Source organism: Glandiceps talaboti, chromosome 13 (assembly GCF_964340395.1).
Source record: "Glandiceps talaboti chromosome 13, keGlaTala1.1, whole genome shotgun sequence".
NCBI lineage: Eukaryota > Metazoa > Hemichordata > Enteropneusta > Spengelidae > Glandiceps > Glandiceps talaboti.
Window position 1 is genome coordinate 15,573,475 of NC_135561.1, and position 23,436 is coordinate 15,596,910.

Consider the following 23,436-nt stretch of genomic DNA (forward strand, 5'->3'; position numbering starts at 1 on the left):
CTATCGGCGAAATATCAGTTTCTCCAGTCCAATCATTGGTGACTCTATAGCCAAGGAGTACACGAAGGCACATAAATATGATACCACCACATTGGCAATAAAGATGTACGTCTGTAATAAACAAAGAAAACATAGTTACTAACAAAAGCCGCGTAAGGGTGCATTCACACACCTCAATATCTCTAATAACAAGGTCTAATAATGGGTTGTCAGTGGCCGAGTGGTTAAACCACTTGCCTCTTACAACTGCGGTCGGGGTTTGAACCATTTCATGGTTTGATTACATTTCACGTGACATATCAAAACCTCGCTCAAATCTAAACAACTGACATAATATTATATCTGCCATTCGTTTTGTCTTTTTCTTTATCAGCACATTCAAGTCAATATTTTGTGTAAATCATAATTTTGAAACACGGAATTGAAGGAGGCTGTTGAGGTGTCTTTCGAAAAAAAAAGAAATTAACTATACCTTGCGACACAGTTTATATGTATGTCGATACGTGGCGGGTGACGGGTGATTGGTCTCAGGGAATGTTATGTATAGAGGTACGTAAAATGACATATACTTAAACAGTCTGGTATATGAATATTAACCCAGGCTTCTTTGAACTCTCGTAAAATCTAGATTGACACGAATTGTCCCTCCCGCAAAATGATGACCGAGGATGAGAAGAAAGGAACGGACTTGCATTTCCTGACAACGTATCTTTCCTTGAACTTACCGTTGTAATGTCAGTGTAGTGGATCAGTTCCCTGATATTTCCATTGTAGAGAAACATCACGAATATATGTATTAAATATGCACAGTAGGTTAAACGAGCCAATGGGATCCATGCATTCCAAGATAATAATACATTTACTGGACCTGTAAAGAGTCAATAATGATTAGTATTGACCAGGTATGTGTGATACGTTGTGATTGAATAAACTAAATATGCACAGTAGGTTAAACAAGTAAATAGATCCATGAATTCCAAGGTAATAATGTAATTACAAGACCTGTAAAGAGTCGATACTGATCATTATTTACCAGGTATGTGGGGTACGTTATATATGATTGGAAGAACAAAACATATACAGTTGGTTAAACGAGCCAACGAAATCCATGCATTCAAAGATATTAATGTATTCACTGGATCCGTAAGGAGCCAATAATAGTTATTATTATATTGTGATGATCACTTTTCCACAAGCAAAACACAAAATAATTGAGTCAAAATATTTTGATAGTATATCGAATAGTCTTCAAAATGCAAAATTAACAAATAATCATGTTCATAATGTGTTGACAGCGCCCTCAGACAAACACTAATCGATGAGTAATTTCTCATCTTCTAAAGAAGTCTCGTGTCAGCACTATTAGTTTGGAGAAGACTTCGTTTCCACCTTGATCAATATTTGTCTAAATATAGATTATGCAAAAAGAACATTTAAGACTTACCACCATTGCCAGTGGCACATGCAAATATAACCCAAGCTACGGCCACAACGAAAGCAAATCGACTCGTGGCCAGGTAGAGAACAGCAATCCATTGGTCGGGATGTGCTCCCTGAGTGGTTGGATAGAGACCATATACTATAGTCAGTGCAACACCAGCTGCAAGTGCCCAGCACAACAAATTCACAACCTAAAATGAAGATTTATACCATATGATTGTAGAAATGAAACTTCTAATCAGTTATTATATAGTAAATGTCACAACATTCACAGACAACCATGTTCTGAACAATTATAACTTGTATTAAAGCAGTAAATTTAACAACTACATATTCGTGAACTAATCGATTTAACACAGTGGTAACTTCACCACGTGCAATTCTATCATTCTATTTTGGTTACCTTGTTAGGTTTGATTTGATTTTCATTGGGTATATGCATATCCAAGAAATAGACCAACCATATAAACTTGTATACGACTATAATAAATTGTCTTATATCTATCCATCATTCTTACTTACCTTATTCAGTTTGATTTGTTTCCCGTTCAGTCTACATAGAACATATCCGAGGAATATACCAACCACGTAAACTTGTAGACGACTGTAGGGTTTAGCGTAGGTCCAATCATCTCCAGCTATGTAGTTATCATTGTAGTAACTATGGAAACAGTGGAAATAGAATTTAATCAGAAGGTCGTACTTCCTGAACTCAATAACGAATATCTAAACGTGACCTTTACAATATATAAAATGTTATTTTTTAGAATTGTATTGCGTATAATTATTTTGTCTTGTTTAATATTTTGACTTCTGTTTGTAATATATGCTTGCTATATTGACATTATGGAGAATATGAGAATTGATAATTCTTGAAAACAGTCTCTGAGGTAATAGTCATTCACTTGTTTTCAATCTTTATATACATGTGTTTGCATGTGAAATGGACAAACCAAACGGTCCCAATGTAGCAATTTTAAAATGTATTACATAGATATGTTTATGACAAGTAAAAGCGTGCTTTCAGCTTACACATAAAAATGTAGTGATTTGGTTGATTATGAGACCATCCAGCGTATTGATTAGTATGCAGATAAAAATTCACTTATTGTGTAATTATTTTAGAATATCTCACAAACAAGTTATTGTAATGTTTAAGTGTACGCATAAACACATTAAATGTACTTGCATGCACACAAGTGTAAATATCCGTGTACGTAGTCAACTATTAGCATGTTCCTACACAGGTATTGTCAAATGCAGAAAAGACAGACTTGTACACGTCACGTCACATGTCTGTATCCACATCAATGTATCACAGCAATGTGTACAGCTATGTAAGGCTACACACCTATATTGACGGTTCTGTGGCTACATCTCTGTTACAAACATGCGCCGTCTTTGCTCACACAGACATGTACCACAGTAATATTACTGAGTCTGTGTATGACCTGAAACAGGTGCGAAATTTGTTTGGCGTGCGTACATCAGTATGAGACGAAAACAGGACGAAGGAAATCGCGTGGACTCAATCATGTTTTCGTCGCGTAAATTAATTCTTTGCAGCATTCGCACTGATATTTTTAGTGAAGACATATTCTGTTATAACACCTACGTTGAATCGTATCCTCCTATAGGGAATCCAAAATAAGTAGATAAACCAGCTACAACAGCAATAGATGCTACCGTGGAGAATGCCATCACACTTGTACCAATTACAAAAGACCTGTTTGACATAAATATAATGTGGTCAGATAATTGATTTTGGTATGTTCATATATGTTCTAAATGAACCTTAGATAATCTGCATTTAGTAAAGCTTGGTATGAAATGGTTCACTCGTCTGTTCATAATTCCTAGATGATCTATTGTTGGATTAAGTATATTGCTTGAAGAGTTACAATTCGAAGTGTAACATTCAAGTTAATTCTCATAATGATACAAGAATGTTGTTTATAACTTTTAGTACAAAAATAATAATACAGGGAATTACCTTACTGGAAATATACGGGAATAAAATACTCACTTGTATATCAGAATAAGGAAGATTGGACTAATGATAAACAATTGCATGTCAACTTGTAGATACCACGTGTGACCCAGACACTAAAGAATAAGATGAAATTAAATGCCAATTATCTGTATGGACATTGATATGATGTGGATTACAATTGGTCAATCATGGTCTTAAAAGTATGCCAGGACGTGATACAGAAAATTATTCCCCCGGTGGAACTAACGATCGCAACATAGGAATACATGGGACGTGGTTATACGTATGTGATAACATCAAATACTCAGGTAATACGTCACCTAATAGGTAGCTTGCTTATAATATACTATCTATCTATCTATCTATCTATCTATCTATCTATCTATCTATCTATCTATCTATCTATCTATCTATCTATCTATCTATCTATCTATCTATCTATCTATCCAATGTCATCATTTAATTCCAATACAATTATAGCTATATATTGCTTTAGAAATTTTACGCTGTGATTAGTAATACACACTGACATACATATTAGCTCAACGCCTTGGACATCTGTATTGTCTATCAACCATAAACAGATATAGTGCCAATGACACAAACAAAGTTGCATTAGCAAGGGTATACTCATACTGATTGAAAGTTGAACATAAACCATGCATCTCTCACATACATGTTATTTTCAAAGATGTTCTATATCTTTAATATCATAATTTCGAGATGATAACTTCCCCCTGTGTATTGTTTAGCGGTATGTATACAATGGTAGTGGGTTGTATTGTCCTAGTCAATAATTAACAAATTATTCAAAATATGATATAAAGTAAAATTAAACATTCCTAGTATAGTGTCTTACCATTTCACCCAGGTTTCCCGGCCATGGATAAAAGTTATTGAAATACAATAACGCAGCCCACCAGTATTTCTGACAAAGTTCCTGCTGGATCAAGAATGTTTTATTGTGCATTGGACCCGTTCCGATGTGTATGACCAATGATGCCGATAACAAAACAGTTAATGCAAAGGCAGGTGTTAGGCGCCACCAACGATGGAAGTAAAAAAGGGCCCAGTTGAGTTTTCCTTTGTTTTTGTATATTTGTTTCAATGTAAGGTAAGAAACAAGACATGCACTGGAGAAAAACGATATAATGATTGTTACATTGGGTATTGGTAAGATAAATTAACATGCAAGAGTCGTGCAACAAACAGACATTCACAAAGCCAAATCCTTGATAGACATATCGTATACCACGTTAATGAACATACATACATACATATAGCAAGAAGTCCACAATCGCTTGCATATGCTACTGAAAATGAGTCATCAGTTCTCTAAAACAATGTTGTTTAGAGTGGTATGGCTAGAATGGGTTATACTCTGTAGAACAATTGTACTATCTAGTTCCTATACAGTATCGTTACCATTTACAACTTCACTCAGTACAGTCAAAGTTGTTACTCTGGAAGTCCTGAGATGCATGGTTACAATTTGAAATTCATTCACAGCTGCCTATACAGTCGTTAAGATAAAGTCTTTGTTAATCAATCACAAAACTCTAACCAAAAAATAACACAGTCCCTCACATAGTTAGTGTGTAATTGGACAGTTATGTAATGTCCAAATATGGTATATTTGTCAGCTTATTATTATGTAATGTCCAAATATGGTATATTTGTCAGCTCAAGGTGGTACTTATACAGTTTGTACGCCACTATAACAGTTGGGGTTTACTAATTGGATTAACAATGTTAACATTTTGTGCTGATTAGGGACTTTGACCAGGCGTGGTATAGTAGTAGACTTACCATTGTGGTAACATTGGTTTATACAAGATAAGATGACAGGAATATTCAATCAACTTGCCTACATCAAATGAATAATAAAGCTTATAGCATGCGTTCACTGCTATATATGTTAGCTAACCTTAAAAGGAAGAATGTATCCACAGCATATACACCAGCGTAAACAGCCATGTAAGAAAACCGTGTCAGGGGGATTTCGATGACGTATCGATTATTAGCTGTAAGAAATGCACACACATTAGTAATAAATTTTGTCGGAATAGAAGCAATTTGACCTTAAAATAAAGCACTAGCTATGACGTAATGTGTTGCAATGTGATGTAAATTGTTAACACGTTAATTTGCAATGTATGTAATTCTAGTTGACCTGAGACGAGGTGATAATGTTGTAGTAATATGGTGAGGTGCATGTCATGTGACCCAAAAATATAAATATAAATATTGTATGATTTCATGAAACTTGATGAGAAGAAGGGCGACATTGATTGATACAGAATAATGATGTGATATGGTTTGATGTGATGTGATGTGGTCAGGAGTGAGCAGGACAGTGGTGTTGTGTTATGTGGTGAGGTATGGTTTGGTATGGTGCAGTGAGACGTGGTGTGCTGTAATGTGATGTGCAGTACACTGACGTGCTGTTGGCAGTGGAAAGGTAATACGCTAGACGATCGACTGTTGACAGTCTAGCAATACGCCATAAATATATATTTGATATTAGCTAAGTAGTTATGTAATGAAGTGAGAAGAAGTTAAAAGCCAAATACTTACAGAAATAGCCAATTCCAAAAGAAAGCGAGTGGCCTAACATAACCCAGAACATACTGATAACACGAATTCCATTGATAGCAGATATTGTACTTGAGCCACGTTGTTCTGTACTAAGTAACTTACGACCATTAGTTATGACAGAAAACGAGATGAGAAATTGTCCAAAATATCCTGTATTTAAAAAATATATCAGTATATATATTTAGTGATGAATGACGATACATCCTAAATAAGTCATATTGGTAGAATTCCGTTTTAAATACTGTGTAATTATGTAACAATAACCTGTTCAGTATTTGTCAAAAAAGGACGACACACCTTAAAGTAGTCATTCTGGTATGATTGCGTGTACCTATGTTCCAAAGATATAGACTATTCTATCTGTCATACCAATTAATTAGATGCGTGACGCTTCAATGTCATTTACTTGTTATGTGTAGATATATAATGATATATTCTTGTATAGTAAATTATAAAATGATGTTGATATCCCTTTCATGTTCAAATTAAGGTCAAAAGTGATTTTAACGTGAAATCTCCACTTGTTAAAGAATACATGGACACCTGAATCTTGTCAAACGTGTAGATTTATATAACATATCATGGCAGAAGAAGTGTACCATTGTAAGATCACTATGAATAGTGAGAGTGTGGCTTGATTGGACTATGCTAATGTAACAGGGGAAATGAATCGATTAACTGACCAAATAATATGCATACCAATTATGCTGATTTCCTTGCCAAGATCTCATCATTAACATACCACTTATCTATACACTGAACTAAAATATAGTGTTGTACACAATTTTCTTTAAATTTAGTCAGCCGTTTTTGTGAAAATACTGAGACAGACAGACAGACAGACAGACAGACAGACAGACAGACAGACAATCTAACCACAAACGACCGACTTAATTAAATTAAAAAGGTGGTCATTCAGGTACTTTTAACCAATGCAATGATAACAGTTGATTGATATCTATAACTGTCTACATAGTACATGATGCAATCTATCATGTCGACTAAGAGGGCACACGTGTTGTTGCATGACTCACTTGTGTGATAGAAATCCTTACCACGTGACAAGGCCAGGTAAGGTGGCATGAGAAGGAATAAAACCCTGAGTTTATTACCATATAGACTTTGACATACCTGGTTTCTTTTTCTTCAACTCTCCAACTGTCATCTTACTGTCGATAAGTTTTTGTTTCAGATTTCCATCTTGTTCTAGCTCAAGACTCCTTAACTGTCTCTTCAGTTTCCTATGCCAGATTACGTCATATCCGGTTCCAAGGATCATTAAGGCAACTAGGATGCTGCATATCACACTGAATTACAAAGTGCAAAGAATCAGGCTGTAAATATTTACTCGATTCTTTTACTGTTATATATTTCTTGAATTAGTTATTAAAGCAGTACTGTGCTTCAATATGCAATACAGCTAGTCTACTTCTTACATGTTACATTAATCTGTCTCTCCATCAATCAACTTGTGTGTGTTTTCTCTCTGTAGGCTATATTGCCTTTCTCTCTGAATATTAATTAATGATAACGCGAATTTATAATGCGCTTGTTCAAGATCTCCGAGGAGCTCAAGGCGCAGAGAATGAATGCCTTCATTCGCATACTATATATCTTTTATATGTATATTTCTTCTTATGCACCCCCTATAGCTATCTACAACGTGTATGCTTTATGTACCACTGCAAACACTTACATGCAAATATAGTCCCCTGTTGTGTATGGTGGCTCTGTGTAGCATACTGTACTGTCCACGGGTAGACCGCCTCCTGTTAAGAATATGGAGAATTTCAGATTAGTAAGCCTTTAAACAATGTTATGTTCGTAGATAATAACACGCTCTCATACATTGGATAGTAAGATTACACCTTAAAAATTCAGAAAATTATATTCCCGTACACTACAAAGTTATGACGTCGCGTTAAAGCAAATACTCTATACACATCATGCCATAGTGGAGGCAAAGATGAAAAGTTCCAATTCACATGTTTTTTCCATGTTGTGCTTTTAGCAACCACCTCCATGGGGATGTTTATATATATGTGTTGTCTATCTATCTGTCTGTCTGTCAATCTGTTTGACACCCACATTGATATTTTGCATTTACTGCCATCATCCTCATTATATTTAAAAGAGAAAGCTACAATATTTCTTCTTCAACATGTCCCTCAAATTGATCGGTATTTCACTTCCTATAGCGATGAAGATATGCCAAATGTTGTATTCATTTACATTAAAACGTAAAAATAATCATGTAATCACTATTACCTTCGGACAAAATATAGGAAACATCGTCACCATTACAGCTTTCTGGAAAACAAACAGCCCATTTAAAAAGACCCTGAAAAGACACAATGACAGGAAATGTATGACGTATAATCATTTAGATTTACCAATACATACCTACGTAATGTACATACATATTTAAACACACACAAACACACACACACACACACACACACACACACACACACACACACACACACACAAACAAACACACACACAGTAATTTTGACAATGACATAACTTTAAAACTGCTAATGAGTATAAGTGATTACTCTGATTCTTATTACAAACTGATATAGCATATACGTGTTTCAATGTTTAATGAATTATGACAATACTTACTGCAACTGTGGCAGTACAATATTCAGCACCAAATGAATGCAATCCAGCCTCTGGTTCTACAGCACGACATACATCAAATTGTCCTAAGCTTTGAGGACACCAAGTTGTTTCAAACTGTCGTATGATTTCTGGTAGGTCGCCGAATGACACAAACACTGAAAAGTTGGAAACAATAAACACAGATGATAGACCGTAAAGGTCAGGTAAATGTGTCACAGTTTAATTTAATTTTTTGTCTCTTATTTAGAAACAAGCAATCACAATCAAAATTAAGGAAGGCTAGGCTACGTGCAATCAGTCTGGGTTAGTGTGAGGGCTGTCCGTTTTTCTTTTTACCTGAGAAGGGTCAGATGACTTTCCCTACTTTTGATAATACAATTCGTTCACCCCTCAGAAAAACATAAACAGTACCTTGACCAGGATTTGATATTGATATAGCATGCGTAGGAAAAGCAGGATATTGGAGTTCGGACCACTACAGTCGTTATGGGATTGTAATTATCATTTCATCTGTAACTAAGACAAATGTCAATGATGAGCATGACAAACTATCCTGTGTATTAAGATTGAAGTTACTTACTTTGTCTTGCATACGTCTGTTCAGGCCAGTATTTCATAAACACGTCAGTATCATTACGACATTGTGATGAGATATTATAACTATCTGCCTGGACATTTGACATAAACACTTGAATACGTCTCATCAAATCTTTGTTGCTTGAAATGTCTTCAAGTTCGCTAGGTATTTCCATTTTCTCCAACGACCTCACTTCTCTTAAGGTGTCTTGGAATTTAAAGGCATTGATCTGGCATTCAACATCGTACGGTTTTAAAAGAAGGAATGTCAACGCCAGGTAAATTTTCCAAGTCTGGACGGCAACCATTGTGCAGTGGTAATGGAGCGTTCTACAATGCTGAATCATAGATCTGGCTTAGTTGCGAGGTTACCGGGCGAGGTTATTACGTCACCATGATGGTATTTCAGATTAGTTCTGTAATCAGTCACTGGACTCTGGTAGTCAGATGATTCAAAGAGATAGTAAATGGTCACATTGATTGACTCCGTGCTGTACACTTGCAAATACAAGTCATTGTATGGCATCAGGCTGTTACAAGACTAAATAAATTATACTGGTTCTATATAGTCAAAGATGCAACCAATGAAGCTGTTCATATGCAATAAGCTAATCGTACACGCTTTTTCAGTGACTAGGGATGTGTTGTATTGGTCAGTGGAGAGGGGGCGTCCACTATTTCAGCAAGCAAAATGTTATGTCAGCTGATTGGGTATGGGTATACTCTAAGGCAAAACGTATCGGCAATGTGAACAGTATTTAAACGTTATTGCATTTATAAGAATGGAATTTGAAAAACATAACTGTCGAGAGTGATTCGTTGGTGTTTTAAGCCGTTAGATTAATCTAATGGTGAATAAATATATTTTCGGAAGAGCAGATGACGATGGATGATGGGGAAAGGGCAATGTCTAATATGCTGACATGACGGGAAGGGAGACATGCGCTAACCTACACTGATATTTTGTTAGCAGTGGGCATATGGATCCAATGGGAGGGTGTGTCGTAAATGCTGCTGTGGGTGGGATCTTCAAGAGGGGTCATTACGATCAATTAGTTCATGTGAAAACCATATTGTACATGAAATGTAATATAATATAACGAATCGACAAAACTTCCATGTACCTAAAATAATTATATTGCACATTACTTGTGAATATCCGCTGCAACACATTCTCTCTCTCTCTCTCTGTATCTCTCTCTCTCTCTCTCTCTCTCTCTCTCTCTCTCTCTCTCTCTCTCTCTGTCTGTCTGTCTGTCTGTCTGTCTGTCTCTCTCTCTCTCTCTCTCTCTCTCTCTCTCTCTCTCTCTCTCTCTCTCTCTCTCTCTCTCTCTCTCTCTCTCTCTCTCTCTCTCTGCGAGGCAGGGACAGTGAGGGGGAGACCGACAGCACAGTCGCACATATACACACATACATTGTAGGATGCCTATAGCCCTAATGAATTACTGTAGTGTTAAGATGTGCTAATATAACAGAAATGTTCTTGTTGTAGCTAGTGCAACACAAAAGGAATCAGACACGCGATGTTTATTTGATATAATTTATTAAATTTGCAAAGTATATACAGTAAAATATCATTTTCAATTCATTACCAAGAACACAATTGTAATATCCTTTTTAATAATTATAGTTTTTTTCTTTCGCTCATTCAGATATAGTGTTACAACCTTTTCTCATCTGGTTCACTTAAAAGACAAAGTCAAATTGGAACATATTTCTGTATGGATAAATGAAGTAAAGGAAAGAATTGTGTTTCTATAGGAACTGATCGAAGCTGTTGTCATAGACACTCTAACGTTGATCATCGTTTGGGAATGCTTTGAAAGTTTCAACTTAATCACATTGTTCAAATACAAATACTTGTCCATTCTCAACTTGCTGAACTATAGTGTACTCAATCCTGATATCGAATTTATCATAACGAGAATAATCCTATCGGCGAAATATCAGTTTCTCCAGTCCAATCATTGGTGACTCTATAGCCAAGGAGTACACGAAGGCACATAAATATGATACCACCACATTGGCAATAAAGATGTACGTCTGTAATAAAAAGGCCAACACAGATATCAATAAAAATTAAAGCCCCGGAAAAGTGCATTCACAAACCTCAATATTCTAACAAGACCTAATTATGGGTTGTCAGTGGCCGAGTGGTTAATCCACTTGCCTCTTACAACTGCTGTCGGGGTTTGAACCATTTCATGGTTTGATTACATTTCGCGTGACATATCGAAACTTCGCTCAAATCTAAACAACTGACATAATATTATATCAGACAGACTGAGTTATTATCTGCCATTCGTTTTGTCTTTTTCTTTATCATCACAGGGTAATATTTTGTGTAAATCATAATTTTGAAACACGGAATTGAAGGACGCTGCTGAGGTGCCTTTCGAAAATAGAAATTAACTATACCTTGCGACACAGTTTATATGTATGTCGATACATGGCGGGTGGCGGGCGATTGTTGTCAGGGAATGTTATGTATAGAGGTAAGTATGTAAAATGACATATACTTAAACAGTTTGGTACAAAAATATTCACCCAGGCTTCTTTGAACTCTCGTAAAATCTCTCTGGATTGACACGAGATGTCACTCCCGCAAAATGATGACCGAGGATGAGAAGAAAGGAACGGACTTGCATTCCCTGACAACGTATCTTTCCTTGAACTTACCGTTGTAATGTCAGTGTAGTGGATCAGTTCCCTGATATTTCCATTGTAGAGAAACATCACGAATATATGTATTAAATATGCACAGTAGGTTAAACGAGCCAATGGGATCCATGCATTCCAAGATAATAATACATTTACTGGACCTGTAAAGAGTCAATAATGATTAGTATTGACCAGGTATGTGTGATACGTTGTAATTGAATAAACTAAACATGCACAGTAGGTTAAACAAGCAAATAGATCCATGAATTCCAAGGTAATAATGTAATTACAAGACCTGCAAAGAGTCGATACTGATCATTATTAACCAGGTATGTGGGGTACGTTATATATGATTGGAAGAACAAAACATACACAGTTGGTTAAACGAGCCAACGAAATCCATGCATTCAAAGATATTAATGTATTCACTGGATCCGTAAGGAGCCAATAATAGTTATTATTATTTTATTGTGCTGATCACTTTTCCACAAGCAAAACACAAAATAATTGAGTCAAAATGTTTTGATAGTATATCGGATAGTCTTCAAAATGTAAAATTAACAAATAATCATGTTCATAATGTGTTGACAGCGCCCTCAGACAAACACTAATCGGTGAGTAATTTCTCATCTTCTAAAGAAGTCTCGTGTCAGCACTATTAGTTTGGAGAAGACTTCGTTTCCACCTTGATCAATATTTGTCTAAATATAGATTATGCAAAAAGAACATTTAAGACTTACCACCATTGCCAGTGGCACATGCAAATATAACCCAAGCTACGGCCACAACGAAAGCAAATCGACTCGTGGCCAGGTAGAGAACAGCAATCCATTGGTCGGGATGTGCTCCCTGAGTGGTTGGATAGAGTCCATATACTATAGTCAGTGCAACACCAGCTGCTAGTGCCCAGCACAACAAATTCACAACCTAAAATGAAGATTTATAACATTGTAGAAATGAAACTTCTAATCAGTTATAGTAAATGTCACAACATTCACAGACAACCATGTTCTGAACAATTATAACTTGTATTAAAGCAGTAAATTTAACAACTACATATTCGTGAACTAATCGTTTTAACACAGTGGTAACTTCACCACGTGCAATTCTATCACTCTATTTGGTTTACCTTGTTATGTTTGATTTGTTTTTCATTGGGTATATGCATATCCAAAGAATTGACCAACCATATAAACTTGTAAACGACAGTAATAAATTGTCACATATCTATCCATCATTCTTACTTACCTTATTCATTTTGATACATTTCCCGTTCAGTCTACATAGAACATATCCGAGGAATATACCAACCACGTAAACTTGTAGACGACTGTAGGGTTTAGCGTAGGTCCAGTCATCTCCACCTATTAAGTTATCATTGTAGTAACTATGGAAACAGAGGAAATAGAATTCAATTAGAAGGTCGTACTTCCTTAGCTCAAAAAAGAATATTCAAATGCGACCTTTACATTATATCAAATGTTATTTTTTAGAATTGTATTGCGTAAAGTTATTTTGTCTTGTTTAATATTTTGACATCTGTTTGTAATATATGTTTAATATATTGACATTATGTAGAGTATGAGAATTGATAATTCTTGAAAACAGTCTCTAAAGTAATAGTCATTCACTTGTTTTCAATCTTAATATACCTGTGTTTGCATTTGAAATGCACAAACCAAACGGTCACAATGTAGCAATTTCAAAATTCATTACATAGATATGTTTATGACAAGTTAAAGCGTGCTTTCAGCTTATACATAAAAATGTAGTGATTTGGTTGATTATGAGACCACCAAGCATATTGATCACTATACACAGGTAGAAATTTTAGAATATCTCACAAACAAGTTATTGTAATGTTTAAGTGTATGCATAAACACATTAAATGTACTTGTATGCACACATGTGTACACATCGATGTAAGTAGTCGACTAATCATTTTCAAATACAGGTATGTCAAATGTAGAAAAGACAGACTTGTACGCGTCACGTGACTTGTCTATATCCACATCAATGTATCACAGCTATGTAAGGCTACACACCTCTATTGACGATTCTGTGGCTACATCTCTGTTACAACCCTGCGCCGTCTTTGCTCACACAAACATGTACCACAATAATATTACTGAGTCTGTGTCTGATCTGACACAGGTGCGAAATTTTTTTGGCGTGCGCGCGTACATCAAAATGAGACGAAAACAGGATGAAGAAAATCGCGTGAACTCAATCATGTTTTCGTCGCGTAAACTAATTCATACACTGCTTTGCAGCATTCGCACTATTATTTTTAGTGAAGACATATACTGTTATAACACTTACGTTGAATCGTATCCTCCTATAGGGTATCCAAAATAAGTAGATAGACCAGCTACTACAGCAATAGATGCTACCGTTGAGCATGCCATCACACTTGTACCAATAACAAAAGACCTGTTTGACATAAATATAATGTTGTCAGATAATTGATTTTGGTATGTTCATATATGTTCTAAATGAACCCTAGATAATCTGCATTTAGTAAAGCTTTGTATGAAATGGTTCACTCGTCTGTTCATAATTCCTAGATGATCTATTGTTGGATTAAGTATATTGCTTGAAGAGTTACAATTCGAAGTGGAACATTCAAGTAAATTCTCATAATGATACAAGAATGTTGTTTATAGCTTTTAGTACATAAATAATAAATACAGGGAATTACCTTACTGGAAATATACGGGAATAAAATACTTACTTGTATAACAGAATAAGGAAGATTGGACTAATGATAAACAATTGCATGTCAACTTGTAGATACCACGTGTGGACCAGACACTAAGAGTAAGGTGAAATTAAATGCCATTTATATGTATGGAAATTGATAAGCTGTGGGTTACAATTGGTCAATCATGGTCTTTAAAGTATGCCAGGACGTGATACAGAAAATTATTACCAAGGTAGAGCTAACGATTGCAACATAGGAATACATGGGACGTAGTTATACGTATGCGATAACATCAAATACTCAGGTAATAGGTCATCTAATAGGTAGCTTGCTGATAATATACTATCTATCTATGTATCTATCTATCTATATTTCTATCTATCTATCTATCTATCTATCTATCCATCTATCTATCTATCTATATATCTATCTATCTATCTATCTATCTATCTATCTATCTATCTATCTATCTATCTATCTATCTATCTATCTATCTCTATCTATCTATCTATTTATATATCTATCTATCTATCTAAGGTCATCATTTAAGTCCAATACAATTATAGCTATATAGAAATATTATGCTGTGATTAGTAATACACACTGACATACATATTTGCTCAAAGCCTTGGAAATCTGTATTGTCTATCAACCATAAACAGATATAGTGCCAATGACACAAACAATGTTGTATTAGCAAGGGTATAATCATACTGGTTGAAAGTGGGATATAAACCATGCATCTCTCACATACATGTTATTTTCAAAGATGTTCTTTATCTTTAATATCATAATTTCGAAATGATAACTTCCCCCTATGTATTGTGTAGCGATATGTATACAATGGTTGTGGGTTGTATTGTCCTAGTCAATAATTAACAAATTATTCAAAATATGATATAAAGTAAAAATAAACATTCCTAGTATAGTGTCTCACCATTTCACCCAGGTTTCCCGGCCATGGATAAAAGTTATTGAAATACAATAACGCAGCCCACCAGTATTTCTGACAAAGTTCCTGCTGGAACAAGAATGTTTTATTGTGTATTGGACCCGTTCCGATGTGTATGACCAATGATGCCGATAACAAAACAGTTAATGCATAGGCAGGTGTTAGGCGCCACCAACGATGGAAGTAAAAAAGGGCCCAGTTGAGTTTCCCTTTGTTTTTGTACATTTGTTTCAATGTAAGGTAAGAAACAAGACATGCACTGGAGAAAAACGATATAATGATTGTTACAGTGGGTATTGGTAAGATAAATTAACATGCAAGAGTCGTGCAACAAACAGACATTCACAAAGCCAAATCCTTGATAGACATATCATATACCACGTCACGTTAATATACATACAAAATACATATATAAAGCAAGGATTCCACAATCGCTTGCATATGCTACTGAAAATGAGTCAACAATTCTCTGAAACAATATTGTTTAGAGTGGTATGGTTACAATGGGTTATATAAAAATTGTTTTAGTCCCTATACAGTATCGTTACCATTTATAACTCCACTCAGTACAGTCAAAGGTTTTACACTGGAGGTCCTGATATGCATGGGTTACAATTTGAAATTCATTTACAGCTGCCCATGAAGTCATTAACATAAAGTATTTGATAATCAATCAATCACACAATTCTAACCCAAAAATTGTTATAGTTAGTGTGTAATTGGGCAGTTATGTAACGTACAAATATGGTAAATTTGGCAGCTCAAGGTGTTACTTTTACAGTGTTTACGCCACTATAACAGTTGGGGTTTACTACTTGGATGAACAACGTTAACACTTTGTGGTGATTGAGGGACTTTGACCAGGCATGGTTTAATTAGAGACCACATTGGCATCCAGACATTGGTTTGTTCAAAATAATATTACAAGAATATTCAATCGGCTTGCCTACATCAAATAAATAACACAGTTTAAATCATGTGTTCACTGCTGTATACGTTATCTCACCTTAAAAGGAAGAATGTATCCACAGCATATACACCAGCGTAAACGGCCATGTAAGAAAACCGTGTCAGGGGGATTTCGTTGATGTATCGATTATTAGCTGTAAGAAATGTATATACATTAGTAATAAATTATGCCGGAATCGAAGCCATTAGACCTTAAAATAAAGTACTAGCTATGACGTAGTGTGTTGCAATGTGATGTAAATTGTTAACACGTTATTAGCAATGTATATAATTTTAGCTGACCTGGGATGAGGTGATAATGTTGTAGTAATATGGTGAGGTGCATGTTATGTGACCCAAAAATATAAATATAAATATAGTGTGATTTGATGAAACTTGATGAGAAGAAGTGCGACATTGATTGATGTGGAATAATGATGTGATATGGTTTGATGTGGTGTGGTCTGGAGTGAGCAAGACAGTTGTGTTGTGTTATGTGGTGAGGTATGGTTTGGTATGGTGCAGTGAGACGTGGTGTGCTGTAATGTGATGTGCAGTACACTGACGTGCTGTTGGCAGTGGACAAGTAATACGCTAGACGGTCGACTGTTGACAGTCTAGTAATACGCCATAAATATATATTTGATATTAGCTGAGTTCTTATGTAATGAAGCGAGCAGTTGGAAGCAAAATACTTACAGTAATAGCCAGTCCCAAAAGAAAGCGAGTGGCCTAACATAACCCAGAACATACTGATAACACGAATTCCATTGATAGCAGATAATGTACTTGAGCCACGTTGTTCTGTACTTAGTAATTTACGACCATTAGTTATGACAGAAAACGAGATGAGAAATTGACCAAAATATCCTGCATTTATAAAATATATAATATTTAGTAAAGAAACGTTACATCCTAAATAAGTCATATTGGTAGATTTCCGTTTTAAATACTGTGTAATTATGTACAATAACCCTTTCAGTATTTGTCAAAAATTGGCAATACACCTTAAAGTAGTCATTCTGGTATGATTGCGTGTACCTATGTCCCTATGGCATAGTCTGTACTGTCTGTCCTACAAATTAATTAGATGCGTAATGTTATTTATATATTCACTATGTGAAAGGTCATATTTGACCATATCTTTCCACCGGGGTAAATCGTGGGCAGAGGATGTGTAAATGTGGGTAGTATGAGACGAAGTACCACCTTTGACTTAATTTACCCCCAGTGATCTCTCACCTGGGGGTTGTAGACAGTCAAAAGTGTAACTGCGTCTTGTACTACCTCTGGACAAAGATGGTGGTTAGGTGAGTCTCACCTAGGGTAAAGGTTGGGTTAAGGTTGGTAAATTTGACTTTTCGTATAGTTATTTTTACTTGTTATGTGTAGATATATAATGATATATTCTTGTATAGTAAATTATATAATGATGTTGATATCTATTTCATGTTCAAATTAAGGTCAAAAGTAATTTTTAACGTGAAATCTACACTGTCTTGTTAAAGAATACATGGACAAGTGAATCTTGTCAAATGTGTAGATTTATATAACATATCTTGGCAGAAGAAATTTACCATTGTAAGATCACTATGAACAGTGAGAGTGTGGCTTGATTGGCCTATGCTAATTTAACAGGGGAAATGAATCGGTTAAGTGACCAAATAATATTCATACCAATTATGCTGATTTCCTTGCCAAGATCTCATCAACAACATACCACCTATCTATACACTGAACTAAAATTTAGTGTTGTACGCAATTTTCTTTAAATTCAGTCAGCCATTTTTGTGAAAACACTGAGACAGACAGACAGACAGACAGACAGACAGACAGACATACAGACAGACAGACAGACAGACACACACACACACACAGACAGAGAGGCAGACAGACATACAAACAAACAAACAGACAGACGGACGGACGGACGGACAGACAGACAGACGATCTAACCACAGACGACCGATTTAATTAAATTAAAAAGGTGGTCATTCAGGTACTTTTAACCAATGCAATGATAACAGTTGATAGATATCTATAACTGTCTACATATACATGATGCAATCTATCATATCGACTAAAAGGGCACCCGTGTTGTTGCATGACTCACTTGTGTGATAGAAATCCTTCCCACGTGACAAGGCCAGGTAAGGTGGCATGAGAAGGAATAAAACCCCGAGTTTATTACCATATGCACTTTGACATACCTGGTTTCTTTTTCTTTAACTCTCCAACTGTCATTTTACTGTCGATAAGTTTTTGTTTCAGATTTCCATCTTGTTCTAGCTCAAGACTCCTTCTTAACTGTCTCTTCAGATTCCTATGCCAGATTACGTCATATCCGGTTCCAAGGATCATCAAGCCAACTAGGATGCTGCATATCACACTGAATTACGAAGTGAAAAGTTATTAAATCAATACTGTGCTTCATTATACAATACAGCTAGTCTACATCTTATATATTATATTAATCTGTCTCTCCGTAGAATATATTGTCTTTCTCTCTCAATAATAATTAATGATAAAGCTAATTTATAATGCGCTTGATCAAGATCTCCGAAGAGCTTCAAGTGCAGAGAATGAATGCCTTCAATCGCATACTATATATATATATTTTTTATCTTTATTTGTTCTTATGCATCCCCTATAGCTATCTACAACGTGTATGCTTTATGTACCACTGCAAACACTTACATGCAAATATAGTCCCCTGTTGTGTATGGTGGCTCTGTGTAGCATACTGTACTGTCTACGGGTAGACCGCCTCCTGTTAAGGATACGGAGAATTTCAGATTAGTAAGTGTTTAAACAATGTTATATTCGTAGATAATAACATGCTCTCATACATTGGATAGTAAGATTACACCTCTAAAATTCAGTAAATTATATTCCCATACAGTACAAAGTTATGACGTCACATTAAAGCAAACACTCTAGCTATATTTCATGCCATAATTGAGGCAAAGATGAAAAGTTCAAATTCACACGTTTTTCCATATTGTGTTTTTAACAACCATCCCATGGGGATGTTTATATATATATATATATATATATATATATATATATATATATATATATATATATATATATATATATATATATATATATATATATATATATATATATATATATATATATATATATATAGTTTTGGTAGTACTGGAACTCTTTCTTGGTTGTAACTCGGAGTTTCACGCATAGTGCGATCATCAGACAACTTGTCTGATGATCGCACTATGCGTGAAACTCCGAGTTACAACCAAGAAAGAGTTCCAGTACTACCAAAACTATTACGCTCTGCCACTGCGGTATAGAGCACTGTCTTAGCATATTGATACTCACCGACTTATATATATATATATATATATATATATATATATATATATATATATATATATATATATATATATATATATATATATATATATATATATATATATATATAGTTTTGGTAATACTGAAACACTTTCTTGGTTGTAACTCGGAGTTTCACGCATTGTGCGATCATCAGACAACTCTGGTGTCTACTCTTTGGGTGTGCTGTTTATATAGAGTGTAGACAATAGAAATATCATCACTATTGTCTGTGTTGGTGGGTTGGTGTTGTATGTGTGGAGGTGTTGGTTGTTATTGTGAGTTATTAGGTCCGGACAAGCAGGTGTTGGCGGGTTGTTACATGTTGGGCTTTGATGTTCCGTTAGTTAACGGGTTTAATTTAGGTGATAGATGCTCTATTGAAGTTGGACAAATAAAACTTATTCTCGTGTCGGCATTTGGATGTCATCATGCGTGAAACTTCGAGTTACAACCAAGAAAGAGTTCCAGTACTACCAAAACTATTACGCTCTGCCACTGCGGTATAGAGCACTGTCTTAGCAGATTGATACTCACCGAGTTTTATATTTTATATATATATATATATATATATATAAATATATATATATATTGCTCTTCTGTCTGTCTGTCAATCTGTCTGACACCCACATTGATATTTTGCATTTACTGCCATCATCCCCATTATATTTAAAAGAGAATGCTACAATATTTTTTCTTCAACATGTCCCTCAAATTGATCGGTATTTCACTCCCTATAGCGATGAAGATATGCCAAATGTTGTATTCATTTACATTAAACGTACAGATAATCATGCAATCAGTATTACCTTCAGACAAAATATAGGTAACATCGTCACCATTACAGCTTTCTGGAAAACAAACAGCCCATTTAAAAAGACCCTGAAAAGACACAATGACAGGAAATATAAAACGTATAATCATTTAGTTTTACCAATACATACCTACGTAATGTACATACGTACATAAACACACACACGCGCGCACACATATACACATGTACACACACAGTAATTTTGACAATGACATAACTTTAAAAACTGCTAATGAGTATAAGTGGTTAACTCTGATTCTTATTTTTTTTTATTCGGAAAACCAACAGGAATGAAATCCCAATTACAGGCTCCGCAGAAGATACAAAATACAAACAAATACGTACAAAACAACATACATTAAAAAGCAACAATAAAAAGCGCATCAAGTATAAAAATAATTCTGTACATTAGTTTTAAAATGACTAAACCTGTCAAATATGCCAATACTCGAGTTGTATTTGGCAATTTCATTCATAGTGGACAGAGCCCGTGGAATGAAAGAATGCTTAGGAACATTAATTCTGGTTGCAGGTACCCAAAAAGGAAAATTAAACCTTAAATTACGTTGAACATTCAGAGGGATTTGTGTCAAATAAGAACACTTAATCTCAGAATGTACACATTTGTATAAGAAAAAGAGATCAGAAACTTTTCTACGTTTGATAAGAGGGGATAGTTTAAAAAACTTACACAATTCTAAATAATCTGAAGAACAATAACATATATTTTGTTTAAAGCATAAATATTTGATAAATTTCCTTTGGGCACACTCAATCTTATCCACTAGATTATTTTGCCATGGGTTCCATATAAGGGAACAGAACTCAAGGCCGCTCCGAACCAAGGATATGTACAGGGTCTTTACAGACTTTACATTATTAATATCTTGACAATGTCGCTTCAGGAATCCCAGATTGCATATTGAATTATGACAATACTTACTGCAACTGTAGCAGTACAATATTCAGCACCAAATGAATGTAATCCAACCTCTGGTTCTACAGCACGACATACATCAAATTGTCCTAAGCTTTGAGGACACAAAGTTGTTTCAAACTGTCGTATGATTTCTGGTAGGTCGCCGAATGACACAAACACTGAAAAGTTGGAAACAATAAACACAGATGATAGACCGTAAAGGTCATGTAAATGTGTCACAGTTTAATTTAAATTTATTGTCTCTTATTTAGAAACAAGCAATCACAATCAAAATTAAGGAAGGCTAGGCTAAGTGCATTCAGTCTGGGTTAGTGTGAGGGCTGTCCGTTTTTCTTTTTACCTTTAAAAGGGTCAGATGACTTTCCCTACTTTTGATAATACAATTCGTTCACCCCTCATAAAAAATTAAACAGTACCTTGGCCAGGATTTGATATTCATATAGTATGTGTATGAAAAGCAGGATATTGTAGTTCAGACCACTACAGGCGTTATGAGATTGTAATTATAATTTCATCTGTAAGTAGGATAAATGTCAATGATGAGCATGACAAGCTATCCTGTGTATTAAGATTGAAGTTACTTACTTTGTCTTGCATACCTCTGATCAGGCCAGTCTTTCATGAACACGTCAGTATCATTACGACATCGTGTTGATATATTATATCTATCTGCCTGTACATTTGACATAAACACTTGAATACGTCTCATCAAATCTTTGTTGCTTGAAATGTCTTCAAGTTCGCTAGGTATTTCCATTTTCTCCAACGATCTCACTTCTCTTAAGGCGTCTTGGAATTTAAAGGCATTGATCTGGCATTCAACATCGTACGGTTTTAAAAGAAGGAATGTCAACGCCAGGTAAATTTTCCAAGTCTGGACGGCAACCATTGTGCAGTGGTAATGAAGCGTGCTACAATGCTGAATCTTAGATCTGGCCCAGTTGCGAGGTTACCGGGAGAGGTCATTACGTCGCCATGATGGTATTTCAGATTAGTTCTGTAATCAGTCACTGGACTCTGGTAGTCAGATGATTCAAAGAGATAGTAAATGGTCACATTGACTGATTCTGTGCTGTCTTGCAAATGTCTTTGTATGGATTCAGGCTGTTAAATGACTAAATAAATTATACTGGTTCTATATAGTCAAAGATGCAACCACCGAAGCTGTTCATATGCAATAAGCTAATCGTACACATTTTTTCAGTGACAAGGGGTCTGTTGTATTGGTCAGTGGAGAGGTGGCATCCACTATTTCAGTGAGCAAAACTGTTATGTCAGCCGATTAGGGAAGGAAGGCAAACGTATCGGCGAATTGAACAGTATTTAAACGTTATTGCAATTATAAGAATGGGATTTGAGTGACAGAGTGATTCGTTGGTGTTTTAAGCCGTTAGATTAATCTAATGGTGAATAAATATCTTTTCTGAAAAGCAGATGACGTTGAATGATGGGGAACGATGTCTAATATGCTGCCTGGGAAAGGAGACCGGCGCTAATCTACAGTGACATTTATTAACAGTGGGTATATGGATCCAATGGGAGGGTGTGTTGTCAATGCTGCCGTGCATGTGTACATACAAACAGCTTTCAATTTTGCCTTCATCGTCTGTAGAACTAAAAACTATGTCAATATAGTAACCATTTTTGGCTGTTCCAATTAAATTATGAGAATTCATTTGTTGGCTCCACCTACTGCAATTGGGTACTTACAGTTCCTTACACATGTTACACGTAATCTATACATTGCATTGGCAAACGATATTTACCATGTTGATGTCTATTAATGACACCATATATACTTCTTTTAAAGTGACAAGGACCAAAA

General features: G+C 35.3%; 2 protein-coding genes across 2 annotated transcripts; both read right to left on the reverse strand.

Moving 5' to 3' along the window:
* On the reverse strand, window positions 1-9,543 carry LOC144444330 (nose resistant to fluoxetine protein 6-like). Its single transcript, XM_078133743.1, has 14 exons — window positions 9,240-9,543; window positions 8,660-8,814; window positions 8,300-8,372; window positions 7,728-7,800; window positions 7,163-7,338; window positions 6,011-6,181; window positions 5,361-5,457; window positions 4,293-4,566; window positions 3,467-3,546; window positions 3,056-3,166; window positions 1,963-2,101; window positions 1,445-1,631; window positions 726-868; window positions 1-111 (listed from the first exon to the last, which is right to left on the reverse strand). Exons 1-14 carry the CDS (start codon window positions 9,541-9,543, stop codon window positions 1-3), a joined length of 2,094 nt encoding a protein of 697 aa, XP_077989869.1.
* Window positions 9,544-11,167: 1,624 nt separating this feature from the next.
* On the reverse strand, window positions 11,168-22,500 carry LOC144444331 (nose resistant to fluoxetine protein 6-like). The gene is made up of 14 exons (XM_078133744.1): window positions 22,197-22,500; window positions 21,615-21,769; window positions 20,667-20,739; window positions 19,198-19,270; window positions 18,711-18,889; window positions 17,200-17,370; window positions 16,559-16,655; window positions 15,538-15,811; window positions 14,631-14,710; window positions 14,219-14,329; window positions 13,145-13,283; window positions 12,637-12,823; window positions 11,915-12,057; window positions 11,168-11,278 (listed from the first exon to the last, which is right to left on the reverse strand). Exons 1-14 carry the CDS (start codon window positions 22,498-22,500, stop codon window positions 11,168-11,170), a joined length of 2,097 nt encoding a protein of 698 aa, XP_077989870.1.
* Between the last annotated feature and the right edge of the window lie 936 nt (window positions 22,501-23,436).

What these genes read in the sequence shown, in the direction of transcription:
- LOC144444330 (XM_078133743.1), bottom strand. Translation starts at nt 9,543, where the DNA reads ATGGTTGCCGTCCAGACTTGGAAAATTTACCTGGCGTTGACATTCCTT. An exon ending in TTTTGGAATTGGCTATTTCT is followed by an intron (nt 5,458 to 6,010) that starts GTAAGTATTTGG and finishes CATTTCTTACAG; the next exon opens with CTAATAATCGATACGTCATC. An exon ending in TTCCTTATTCTGATATACAA is followed by an intron (nt 3,167 to 3,466) that starts GTGAGTATTTTA and finishes TATGTCAAACAG; the next exon opens with GTCTTTTGTAATTGGTACAA.
- LOC144444331 (XM_078133744.1), bottom strand. Translation starts at nt 22,500, where the DNA reads ATGGTTGCCGTCCAGACTTGGAAAATTTACCTGGCGTTGACATTCCTT. An exon ending in TACCTATATTTTGTCTGAAG is followed by an intron (nt 19,271 to 20,666) that starts GTAATACTGATT and finishes TATCCTTAACAG; the next exon opens with GAGGCGGTCTACCCGTAGAC. An exon ending in GATACATTCTTCCTTTTAAG is followed by an intron (nt 15,812 to 16,558) that starts GTGAGATAACGT and finishes GTTTTTCTCCAG; the next exon opens with TGCATGTCTTGTTTCTTACC.